The sequence below is a fragment of the Pangasianodon hypophthalmus genome, chromosome 27, assembly GCF_027358585.1.
Source record: "Pangasianodon hypophthalmus isolate fPanHyp1 chromosome 27, fPanHyp1.pri, whole genome shotgun sequence".
Taxonomy (NCBI): domain Eukaryota; kingdom Metazoa; phylum Chordata; class Actinopteri; order Siluriformes; family Pangasiidae; genus Pangasianodon; species Pangasianodon hypophthalmus.
This window is the reverse complement of record NC_069736.1, coordinates 8,629,843-8,642,791: the sequence shown is the minus strand read 5'-3', so window position 1 is coordinate 8,642,791 and position 12,949 is coordinate 8,629,843. Positions and strand designations below refer to the sequence as shown.

Below are 12,949 nucleotides of genomic sequence, written 5' to 3'. Positions count from 1 at the left end.
CCAAGGCCCCCGAAGTGAGAGGGCTAAAATAGTAAACCTTTGTATCGCCTGATCTAAACAGTTTTGTTTTCACGTGTTTGTTTTACAAAACAAGTGAAATAACAAGTGTTGAACAAGCTTTTGCGAACTAAGCATTCAAAACTTTGTATGACGTGTATCATAACATACGAATACAGTTCTTTTTTTGTTTCAAGGACATTTTCTAACAGGGCTGTTAGCTTATCCGCTATTAAAGTTGCTAGGCGCTTTTTGTTTTTGTACGTAGTTGAGCGGTACAGTAACCGAACTTTTCCAAAGTTTGCTCAGCTTTGTATCAAAAATAATTTGCAGATTAGAAAACACTTCTCTTTCGTGCACTGTTATTCTCGGTAGTGTAGAACCGGTTAATGGACAGTTTGCAGTTGTCCGGAAGGAGAGATGGCACAGTATAGCGTGGCTAGCTAACTAACTGTTAAGCGGCTAAGCTGGGGGCTGTTCATCGCCTGAGAGAAACTAGCTAACCGCTCGTTTACTGTATATCAGGTTATTTAAGTTCATTGTCTTTGGAATAATGTGTTAACTCGATTATGTAATACAGTAAAATATCCAAATGAGGGTGTTGTTGAAATTAATACTTTCCTACTAAACTTGCCACAGTAATTTAATTAAAGTTGGCTGAGAGTGAACTTGGCTGAAAACCCAGCGCTGCTGAATTCTGGAATCTGATTGGTCAGAAGGTGTTGATTGATGCGCTCGCGCTGCTCTCTGGCTGTGATGGAGCAGTACCATGTTCTGGAGATGATAGGCGAAGGCTCGTTTGGCCGAGTGTACAAAGGTCGTCGAAGGTTTAGCGGCCAGGTTTGTGCTGCCACTAGAAACACAAATATGTAAAAGAGCCACGGGTCATGTTGAGGCAAAATTGACTGGTGAATTTTTTTCAGGTTGTGGCTTTAAAGTTCATCCCTAAAGTGGGTCGCTCTGAGAAAGAGCTGCGGAGTCTGAAGAGAGAGATTGAGATCATGCGAGGGCTCAAACACCCAAACATAGTTCTACTTTTGGACAGTTTTGAGACTCAAACTGAGGTAATGTGTTGAATATTGTGTGATTCTGCATTATACATTAAACATGTACTGTAGCTATTTGCTGGAGAATCCAGTGCAACGGCTCAAAGGAAAATTGCTGCCAGCGTTTCCAATGTTCCCATTCAAATGTCTTGGTAAATGCCACTGTTAGGCAAAACGAAATCGTATATTCAGACGTTGGCAGTAAAAAAAAAAAAAAAAAAAATCTCATTAGCCCTGCAGGTCATTTGGCTAATTATACTGCATAAAACTTAATAACAACAGCTCTAATAACATGGCTTATTGTGCAAAGAGGGGCTTCAGAAGACATACTGCGCATCTGCCTTTCTGAAAATAATGGCCATAAAACTGTAAAAGCACTTTTAATTTTAAATTTACACTATAATACGGTCATATGTGTTCCCCTGGCAGGTGGTAGTGGTGACCGAGTACGCTGAAGGTGAATTATTTCAAATCCTGGAGGATGATGGGAGTTTACCCGAGAGCCAGGTACATAAAGGATACTGTCAGATAATAATCCACGTCCCTGATCTTTAATGTAGGACTCCATGTTTCGAGTTTATGCGTAATACACAGATATTGTACAGAGATTTAAAAACATTTGCTATATTCGTGAAGACAGGGGATCGCAAACTTTTTGCTGCCCCAAAATCTCACAGATCTCCTCCGAATATAATCTAACTATTCAAATATTAGGGTCATGCCTTAAAGGTGTACCGTAATATTGTTTGCTATTTATGGCAGCCATAGAGCTTTTTTATTCCTGAACTTTCCACTGATCGGACACAGTTAAAGGCCAACTTGTTTTGGAGTCACTGAGGTTTGGATTAAACCCAGTTCATTTAAGCGGACCAGTCAAACAGGTCAATAACTATAAAGAACTCAATAATAAATTATTTGGATAAAAATTTGGATAAAAATGGGATGTGATTTCTATCAATGTAAAAGGAAAAAAAAAATCACAGACCTCATGGCTATTCTTCACATACCCCTGGAGGTCTTGAACCCCACTTTGAAAACGACTGCATTAAAGAATATGCTATAAATATTGATATTTTACAAATAAATGGTGATGTAGCAGGCCCACGTTACATCCAGTCCTTGTCTTCATTTGTTTACATCATTTCGTTGCGGCCTCTTCAAAATATTCACTGCTAACAATTGATGACATTTTTGAAATTTACTTTACAATTTTGCAAAACATTTGGATGGAAGCAGCTAATCATTTGCGAAGTTAGTTCCAATATATGTCATACTGATGTCAGAGTTGCAATACAGTACACATGGATGACAGAATGACAGCCAGCTCAACTGAAATAGACACCTGGTTTCTGCGAATAGCCATCTTTCTCACATTCGTTGTTTTGCTGTGTGTAGGTGCGCGAGATAGCTTGCCAGCTGGTATCTGCCCTGTATTACTTGCACTCCCATCGTATATTGCACCGCGACATGAAACCGCAGAACATCCTTCTGGGCAAAGGGGGTGTGGTGAAGCTCTGTGACTTTGGGTTTGTACTACACATGGCGCTATGTTAAGTAGCAACCATATTATATATGTCTAGATACTCTAGACAGTTTAACAAAGTTTTTTTTTTTTTTTTTTTTTTTTTAAAAATGTCAAATTATTGGATTTTTTTTTGTCCCATTGCTGGTAAATGTAAAAAAAAAAAATCCCCATATTTTCTTTCTAAGGCTTTTCTCCCCTTAAGAATCAGATAAAAAATAATTCTGGATTTAAAACTCATTTGACTAGATTTTTTGCTGGTCTGACAAACCCAAATAACCCAAATGTTCAGCACAATATTCTCTCATCTTAACCTCTTTCCAGATTTGCTCGGGCCATGAGTGTGTCCACGCTGGTGTTGACCTCCATTAAGGGGACTCCTCTGTACATGTCTCCGGAGTTGGTGGAAGAGAAACCTTACGACCACACAGCTGACCTCTGGTCTTTGGGCTGCATTCTGTACGAGCTCCACACGGGGGCACCGCCGTTCTACACCAACTCCATCTTTCAACTCGTGCAGCTGATCGTCAAGGACCCAGTCAAATGGCCAGAGAACATGAGCCAGGGCTGCACGGTACGGAGTTTCACAACAACACAAACATTTTCTATGTAGTTATTGAAATATACATACATTTAGGCAACATTGTGAATCATCAGTAGACTTGTCTGGAGCAGCACAATAATGACTACAGTGATAATGATAATTGTGGTCAGTCCTAAATCTACTCAGACAATTTAGGAACAAAATAGTTTTGTGGGTTTTTTTTGCACTTTATCATTTTATCGTTTTAAAAAATCTACATTAAAAAGGCTAGCCTAAATCGTTCCTAGGTTTGAATGAGTGTGCGTTGCGTGTATGAGGCCCTGTGATGGACTGGCATCACATCCAGGGTGTATTCCCATCTCATACCCAGGATTAGCCTTCATATCCACTGCAGTCCTGATCGGGATAAAGCTGTTACTGAAGATGAATGAATGAATAAATAAAAAGGCTTTACTTTTATATGATAAATTATAAGCCTTGATTGCTTCCATGTATAATTGTTTTAATTAGTGTAAAACTGGGTCTTTGTCCTAGTCATTTTGTTTATATTATATTTGTTTATAACCCTGAATAGGAATACAATTAGACTTAAAATAAATACATAATAAAAATCAATATGCAAGCAAATATAGTTAAAACATGATTTAATGCATCAGTGTGAAACACAATTTCTGATGTAAATTGTGTGATAATTAAATAATGTTCACATAATTTAAAAAAAGTCCAATATCATGGACACCATACGTTTGTCATGAAAAATACTGTGCAATTAAAAGTGCCGTTAAGTTACTAATGTGTGAGATTATTCTCAATCCCTTAATGTCTGACAGAGTTTTCTGAAGGGTCTGTTAAATAAAGACCCTCAGAAGAGGCTGACTTGGCCTGGCCTGCTTCACCATCCTTATGTTGCCGATGGAGTCATAGGTGAGAGCATTTCATGGTGCTTTATGGCTTGTAAGCTTTTAAGACTACTCTCAAAAATTAAAGATGAGTTTATTAACATACGCTACAGGATTGTATTTGAAATGCTGTAATAGATGTGTAACATATTGAGAGTGGTAATAAAAGAGTTGTTGTGTTTGGACAGTTTTACCAGATGAGGGTTCATGCAGCCCCCTGACCATAACACCCAGTCCAGACATCCAAGCCATGAAGCAGCAGCAGGTGGCAGAAAAATCTGCACCTCGCAGTGGAGAGGGCAAATTACTGCGCAGAGCCAGAGACCTGCAAGACAAAAAGCAGAAGAACAGACAGGTGAGTTTATACACCGCACGAGTTCACTACAGAGAATATAAGATGAAGAGCGTGAGCGTAATGCTGTTATGAAATGGAAAAATAAATTATTATTTCCGAGTCTCATAGTTGTGGTTTGAAATATGTGATCATATGAATTTCCAATTTAGCATGTCCACAGGTCCTTAAAGTCCAAATTTGTATGATTTTTTTGTTTTTTTAATTAAAGGCCCTAAGCCTACTACTATAAAACTATTTTATGCGATTCTTACTTTGGTGTCGTTATTTATTTTTTAGAAAATACAATTGAATAATTTTATAAACAAACTCTCCTTCTCTCACGCATACTGTATAATACAGAGTCAGTCGCATGATGCAAGTGCTCGTACTAAACTGATGCTAACGTTAACTACACAGTCAAATTTAGGAAATGACAACTTCAACTAAAATACTCTTACTGGGGTGTCCGACTATTCCAAAACTCACTGTACACTACGGCATTAGACTTTTTAACTGACTTTCATGAAGTGATCGCTGTGGAGGAAATTTTATCTTTTTTCTTGTTGTATGATCCACATAAACAACGTGCGTGCGTGTGTGTGTTATTTTTGAAGAATTTATTTTACATTTGTTATGTCAAAGAATTAGGTTTTAAATTTCATTTGACAGTCTTAAAAAAAGTCTCAAAAACTTTAGCATACCTGCAGACACTCGGTATATAATATATGATAGAGTATTTATAGAATATCTGCAGATTTTGCCATTTCATTTATTTAAATTTCAGAAAACACACTGAGGATATGGTCTCTTTGATAGTGGTGTCACATTACAGAAATCAAAACACAGAAAAAATGGACAAAATTAGTAAAACAAAAATCATAAAAATATTCCATGTGACCCAGTAAAATATGAGTATCCAGTTTCAAGTTACTCTAAAGTTTATTCTGATGGTATGGAGTGCTGGATCTGAAGACCTTTAAGCAAAAGTGGTGTGTTTTGATTGTCCAGGACCAGTTGAAGAATGGGAAAGCGCTTGTTAACAGCCAGCCTCGCACCAAAACTGCCCCGGCTGGAGAAGCCCCCACCAGCAACCATTCATTGGGCAGCACCTTTACAGTGTGTCGAAATTCAGCTCATCCACCAGCCAATCAGCATCAAGCCAATGACATTGGTGTTGCCAGGTAGTATTTGTGCTCCGAATTTGAATGTAACATGAAAAAAAGATGTCTTCAAAAAAAAATTGCAACTTGCACCAGAAACACTGCAAAGACATTTTTGATCATAAAAGAAAAATCAAAACATTAAAGAATTATTGAAAGGCTAAAACTACACAGCGTTAAAATATGCTTCTTACACAAAGTTGTGTTTTTGTTGTGGCGTCGTCAGGGTGAGTTCGGCTCCGTGTAAGGGCCCCATCAGCAGGGACTATGAGAGAGAGTTTCCTTCAGTGGAGGTGGGGCCGAGGCTGATGGTGAGACGCTCCAGACCTGGACACACCAGCTTGGCTTCTGTTAGGATGGACAGTGATGTTAGTAATTGTGGATTTTATTCGTTTTTCAAAGACTTTACATAAGAAAAGAAAATAAGGGTTTAAATTATTGTGAATGTTTTAAGGCAAATTTAAATGTTTATCAGTTATATTGGATATTATGAATAATGTCACAATGATCTCGCATTACAGCCAGAAGACTGTGACATTCTGATTTTTTTGAAGTACTTGATGTACTTCTAGCCTAAATCTTGAAATAAGTAAACGTGAATATATATATATTACACAGACATACTTTCAGATACCATATTTAATCATTTAGTAAATATACACTCACTGGCCACTTTAATAGGAACACCTGCTCATTCAATCGTAACGCAGTTACCAATCAGCCAATCGTGCGGCAGCAGTGCAGTGCAGTGCATAAAATCATGCAGATGCAGGTCAGAGGGCTTCAGTTAATGTTCATATCAAACATTAGGGAGTAGGGAAACATGATCTCAGTGACTTGGCAGGTCGTGGCAGGGTTGTTGGTGCCATGGTCTGGATGAAGTATTTCAGAAACTGCTGATCTCCTGGGATTTTCACATACAGCAGTCTGTAGAGTTTACACAGAATGGTGAGAAAAACAAAAAGCATCCAGCAAGCTCCAGTTCTATAGGCAAAAACATCTTATTGATGAAAGAAGACTGACTGGTTTGGTTTGAGCTGAAAGCAACTCAAATAACCACCCTTTACAACTGTGGTGAGCAGAAAAGCATCTCAGAATCCACAGCATACTAAACCTTGAGGAGGATGAGCTATAACAGCAGAAGACTACATCGGGTTGCACTACTGTCAGCCAAGAACAGGATTCTGAGGCTTCAGTGGGCACAGACTCACCAAAAATGGACAGTTGAATATTGGAAAAATATCAGTTGGTGTTTTTCCACTCAGTGTTTTTTTTGCACCATTCTGTGTAAACTCTACAGACTGTGCGTGAAATATCAGACCAGTCTGTCTGGCACCAACAACCATGCCACATCATAAAATCACATTTTTTACTCATTCAGATGTTCAGTGTGAAGCTCTTGACCTGTATCAGCATGATTTTATGCATCGTGTTGCTGCCACCTGATTGCCTGTTTGGATAATTGCATGAATGAGCAGGCGTACAGGTGTTTCTATTAAAATGGCAAGTGAGTGTATATCACTTTGTATATTTATAAAGTAGGTTCGATGGATCTGCTGTAAACTTCTGAACAAAACAATACCTCGCTCACTTAACATGTCCCTCTGCACTTCACCCAGGAGCAAGATGTTAACAGTGATGAAGAGTGGCAGCGGTTGGCTGACGTGACAGATCACATGTCTGTGCCTATGGATCCCCACATCCATCAGAAACTGAAGAACAAGCTCCTCGGATGCAAGGAGCAGGCAAACTGAAATTACTCTTTGTATTTCAATTAAATGAGAGTCTTGTTGGTTAAGCTTAATTATCATCAAGGGCTTTGCTGTAAATACTGTGCTATAGTTGTAGTCGCCTCAAGCCAAAAGGCATGTGTGATAATTGGCAAAAGAAAAACCCACACAGTGTTAAATGTATTATAGAGTAAATTGAACACCCCTTTCTTTGCACAGCTCCTTAATGGGAAGTTGGAGGAGCCTTCCACTATTCTTCAGCTCCTAAAGATTCTCACTAAAATTATCCTGACCTCTGACCCTGCTGATGCCAGGAGAATTGGCGAGGAGATAGATGTGCTTCACATTTTATTTAGTCTGATTGAGGTGATGCTTAGCAGTCCTGAAGTAATGAAGGTAACAGAACACAAAATATAGCTGTCTTGTTTATTAAAAAACACTGCACTTAAATCAAATATGAATACATACGTATATATACATACACGTACCGCTTTACTGTTTTTATTATGTTTTTGTGAGGCATTTCCTTTGACTTAAGTTTTACTGTAGTTAAATAATGGTATGCCTGCACTTAATCTGAACTTTATCCTTAGTAACAAAAAATTTGGTTCTTTTAGCTTTTCTTAAATAAGAGGTACAATTTTTTTGGTATTAAAAATGTTCATTATACAGAAAATCATCCCACTCTTACTTCTGTGTTGTCTCATAAAGGTGTTTACTAGGGCATACATGAGAGAGAAATAAAGTTATGAATTGCAGTATAATAATAATTCTTATTCATCATCATTCAGAATAATGGTTTGCATTACAAATCATACATGAAACATTTCCCACAATAAAAGTAAAAATTAATCTTTGTAGGACATAATCATGTAACTTCGGGCATGAAGGTTTTTTAAGTTCTCATAAAGGACTGGTAAATAAGTAAACCTATCAACATTTGGGGTCTATTTTTTCTGATCAGATTTCAGAAAAATTATTATTCATCCAGGATTTGGGTTTTATTTATATTTTTCCTGACAGTAATGATGTTAATGAGTAGATTTACATTTATCATTGGTTTATCATGTTCTACAAAAAGGGGCTGACATAATTAAGTCATTGGTTAACACTGATAAATGTTGTTATGATTGCTATACTAATAATATGAATATTGAGTAATGAGACTGATTGCTCGTAATTTGGTGTGACTGCAGAAGCCGTGGAGCGAGAAGGTGCTGGGAGAGCTGACGGCTGTGCTTTTGCCGATTTGGGAGAATCAGCCTGACTGGCAAATGAAGGAGAAGAGGTCTGATTTTACTTACCCTCACTAATAATTTCCTTCTTCTGCTTCGATATTTTAAGTGATTATTAGTACAATAAATATAATTCTAAGATTTAAAAAAAAAAAAAATCATGCATTGATGTTTACAGGAATAATGTCAAAATAAATTGCTGTTTAAAAAAAAAAAACCCTGCTAAAGTTTTTACAATGCCGTTTTTTTTTTTATGTGCACAGATGGTTATGAGTAATTAGATTAACTTGTTCATTTGTTATCTTTATAAATAATACTTCTCTCACTAGAGCTGAGGATTTGTGCCAGCTGTTGATATCATTATTTCTCCATCCTGACCCAAACACTCTGGCAGTAAGTCCCTGTTTAGAGCAACATTTTCACAGGTTTTCATTACTGATACCGATATCTGATTAATAATTAACTGACAGTATTATGGATCAGTGCATTTCTGGGTTTTCTTTTCCTCATCCAGCCACAAGCAGCTGCAGTCCTGAGTCTGTTTGTTCACTACGGTGTCTGTGTTAACATCCACATGGACAGACTTACGGCTCTTCTGGAGGCTCTACTGTCAGGACCAGAGGAGGTACAGACATGAATTTCCACCATAATATTTAAAGGTCATGCTTATTTATGCTGCGATATTTGTATAAGTCCTGGGAGTCATGATGTGTTTGTTTTCCCTCTCTTAGCCTCATTACCCTTTACCTGCTGGCTGGGGCATGTGCGACAGTGTCCTGGCATTAATTCTTTATTTTCTCTCTGAGGTAATTTCACCCACAATATTTTGTGAGATTTCGTCATGTAATTATTATAATAGTAAAAATTTTAGAAATTCTCCATTACAATAAACCGATTTTCCCCTCGATTGCAGAGTGAAAGCAGTGCTCTGTATGATTTTCTGAACTCTGAGGTTTGGTGTCACTTGTGGACTAAAGTTGGCACTATTCTAGAAAGCACAGCATCCAGACCTGAGTTTCTCTCAGTTGATGGTAAACTGTAAAAATATATTTTTCAGAATTTTTTTTAAAAATGATCCGTACTATATACCATGAACTGCATTTTAATTGAAGTCAGTTATTTTTGCTCCTCCTAGGTCTCTCTGTCCTTTTATCTATTGCCCTGTTTGCTTTCTCCAATGAGCCTCATGACTGCCTTTTTCTGTTTTTTGACGACGACAAAAAATTCACTCGCACCCTCATTCGTCTCTTGACTACCGATAGGTCAGTTGATCTCGAGACTTTTTACTTCTCTTGGTAGGATGAACTTAATTTTAGACATCATGTTAATTGTGACCCGCCTCCGTGCTCTCATTCTTAGCAGCTCAGCACCACTTAAAAGGGGTCTCCTGTGGGGCGGCTCTGATATGAATAGTCTAGCTCTGATGAGCTGCCAGTTACTGTGCTTTCCGTTTGCTGTGGAGCTGCCCCAGGAGAAAATGGTGGCGATTCTCCACTCGTATCAAAGCCTGAATATAGTGGAAGGCTTAGTTCAGGCAAGTAAATACACCATTCTACAGCAAGGGTTTGTAAGTTATATATGGGTTGAATATAGTTCCTTTAAAAGTTTCTACCTGTATGTGCTTTTCCAGGTGATTCAACTCCAATCCCCTGCTCTTTTAGAGCTTCCGCTTTCTCTGTTGTGCCGTCTTTGCCTGTCCTCCCCTAAGTATGCTGTTCCAAGCTTCATCACAGCAGCCCAGGACTGTCGGTTTCTTCCCCAGAGTGCACCATCAGACCAAACCCTAAATAACCTTAACCAGTCTGAGAGTGCAGCAGAGCAACCAAGACTTAATGGTACCCCACATAAAAACCAGTTAGAAAAGGGCAGAATTGAAGGGGATCACCCTAAGAGAGCCACAGACATAATAAGAGGGAGTATAAATAAAGGTAGGGACACGAGGGATCCTCCTAACATGCACTCCCAGCTATCCAAAAACAAGTCTGGGAAGCTGAAAGAAAGGGGCTTTCATTCAAAGATCAAGCAAGATCTAAAAATTCTCAGCATGGAACACCTTCAAGATAGTATAGAGCAACACAGTGATGGCATGGAGGAGCTTCTAGACAGCCTGGAGTTTCACAAAGGTTTCTCAGACCATCTCAGACATCTCACAGCACGGCACAAGAGCACCATGAGCTGGTTTATTGACAGTTTAGAGCAGCCTAAGAACTGCATAAGTCACACTAGTGTAATAAAGGATTGTTCTAAGGCGTCAGAGGTCAAAGGTCAGCCTCATCAGCCTGAATTTAGGACAGCAAGTTCTCTCTTGTCCATGCTGCTGCAGACCGAATCCCTGTTTGGGTGTGCAGTGCAGCTTCTGACTCTGCTATGTCGGACTTGCACACCTGGCTCGGCCCTGTCTGCCGTGCCTGTGGACCCGGTCGTGCTCCGTGCTGCCCTACGCCACCATGATGACGGGGTCCGAGCAGCCGGCTGCAACCTCTTGTCTTGCCTAGAGCCAGATTTGGGACAGGCCTCTCCCAGATCAAACGCAGGACCAAACTGGACCATCGAACCAGCAGTGTTCAAGGACTTGCTAAGCCGCTTGTCTGATTCTGCGCCTTCTGTACGCAGGAGTGCTTGTAAGGCTGCGGTCAAGTGGCTAGGCATGATGAGAAAGACTGAAGTCACATTAAAGAGAGACAAGCATTTACAGGAAGGGACTGAGTGCAGGAGGAGAACCGTCAGTGCTCCAGCAGTAACGGGCAGAGGAAGAATGAGGGTTAGGGATGAGGATATCAGAAAATGGATAAAGGGCGACTCTGGCTCTCCTTTAAGTTCTATAGGTACTTGTATAGAGGGGGAGGAGTGGCTCAAAGTCGCCATGGGAGCAGCATCTCCAGCAGTTTCTCTCCTCTCAGATTCTGATGCCGTCATTCGACGACAAGGCTGCATCATCCTAGGGAGCATGGCTGCCATTACAGGAGGTGAAAGAGCGCTGATGAGCGCGGACGCTCCCCATCAACTCCTGCGCCTCGCCCGCGCCGACTCCCATCATGCAGTGCGGCGGCAAGCCTTGTCCGCCCTGTGTGCGTTTAGTCAACAGGACGCACTGCAGCAGGTGAGAGGTGTGGTGTATTTTCTTTCATGCTTGTATTGCGTAATTATTACCAACAAAAAAAGTTATGATAATTTAATAAAATTTTATGTTTTAGCTTTATTATGGGGCAAATATCCAGTACCATAATTTCATGTGCAGTAGCAATAAAATGCACAACACTATTGCGCTATGATCAGTGCAGCCCCATAACAATTACACTTACCCCCGGAAAGCTTTAACGAAACGAACAGTGTGCAGACACATTTGAGAAACATTGCATCATTTTGACAATTGTGCTGAGGGACTTGGAGAACAACAAGTGAAAACTCCTTACCAGCATGTCTTACTCTCGTATTCTAACTGCTTTCTCTACAAGGCTCTGAAGTCCACTGAAGCTGAGCTTAAACTCCACCACATATGCCAGAGTTCATCACTTCAGAGCAATTACAGATGGATGGGTCAAGCAGAGGTGAAACATAATGTAGACTCAACACCGGGATAAAAAAAAAAAAAAAGTGCAATTAATATAATACTAGTTTAATAATTAATGTGTCATTGAGTTTTTTCTGAGAGTGCCAGGGCAGATGTCTCAGTTACCTTAATATCAGTTATTGTTCCTGTACAGTTTTTGTTTGTTTGTTTGTTTGTTTGTTTGTTTTAAGGGGAGGAAGGTGGGTTTGGTCTTGGATATAGATTAAGCCTGGAATGTAAGCAATCCCAGTGACAATGTGATTTAGACTGAAACTAGCCTTAAGCTGTGTATACAGAGCCTACTTGTAAAAAAAAAAAAAAAAAAAAAAAAAAAAAAAAATGATCAGTATTGTACAATTGTGTAGAATGATACTCATGATTATTAAACACTAAGGATGTCCTGCAATGACTGCTTAAAAAAAAAAAAAAAAAAAGGACATTATCTGGAGACCTGCCTGTCCAAGTCCAAACAAATTTGTCAGGATACACTCTAATTTTCATTTGTATTTTTATGATCTTGGAATCATTTTTATAGACGGTTAGTAAATTGCAGCTAGAAGATTTTGATTTGAAAGATTTTGTAAGGTCATGAACACTAAATAAATTATTTGAAAAAAAAATTTTTTTCTTTTTGGATATTGAACAGGAGCAGCAGAAGATACAGGTGTATATTTTTGGAATATATGGAGTTAATAATCTCTTCATATATATATATATATATATATATATATATATATACACACAGATTTTGTTTTTTCCAGAAAGACAAAAGGTGTGCATTCTCGCTTAGGATAGAAATAATTCCTGTAAAAACATGAATCTTTAAGTATTTCTGAATTTCTCATCTCACTTCCTGGAACAGGCTACTACTAGCCTATATAATTCTGGTGTGAAAATGATAATGTTAAATATTTAGTTCAGATTAAAATGAT

At 38.8% G+C, this 12,949-nt stretch overlaps 1 protein-coding gene across 3 annotated transcripts; it reads left to right on the top strand.

The window, feature by feature from the left end:
- Positions 1-118: 118 nt before the first annotated feature.
- Positions 119-12,662, top strand: stk36 (serine/threonine kinase 36 (fused homolog, Drosophila)). Of its 3 annotated transcripts, XM_026922062.3 has the most exons (21): positions 120-522; positions 637-837; positions 921-1,061; positions 1,473-1,550; positions 2,439-2,569; positions 2,890-3,139; positions 3,940-4,033; positions 4,197-4,363; positions 5,351-5,523; positions 5,729-5,870; positions 7,122-7,247; positions 7,452-7,628; positions 8,429-8,520; positions 8,797-8,860; positions 8,982-9,092; positions 9,199-9,273; positions 9,381-9,498; positions 9,603-9,729; positions 9,827-10,001; positions 10,098-11,567; positions 11,923-12,661. In XM_026922062.3, exons 2-21 carry the CDS (start codon positions 727-729, stop codon positions 12,046-12,048), a joined length of 3,948 nt encoding a protein of 1,315 aa, XP_026777863.3. In that variant the 5' UTR covers positions 120-522; positions 637-726; the 3' UTR covers positions 12,049-12,661. The 3 variants fall into 3 exon arrangements, with proteins under 3 accessions (XP_034156654.2, XP_026777863.3, XP_026777864.3); XM_034300763.2 differs by having other exon boundaries at positions 119-837; positions 10,098-11,574; positions 11,923-12,662; XM_026922063.3 differs by having other exon boundaries at positions 121-837; positions 9,830-10,001.
- Positions 12,663-12,949: the final 287 nt, after the last annotated feature.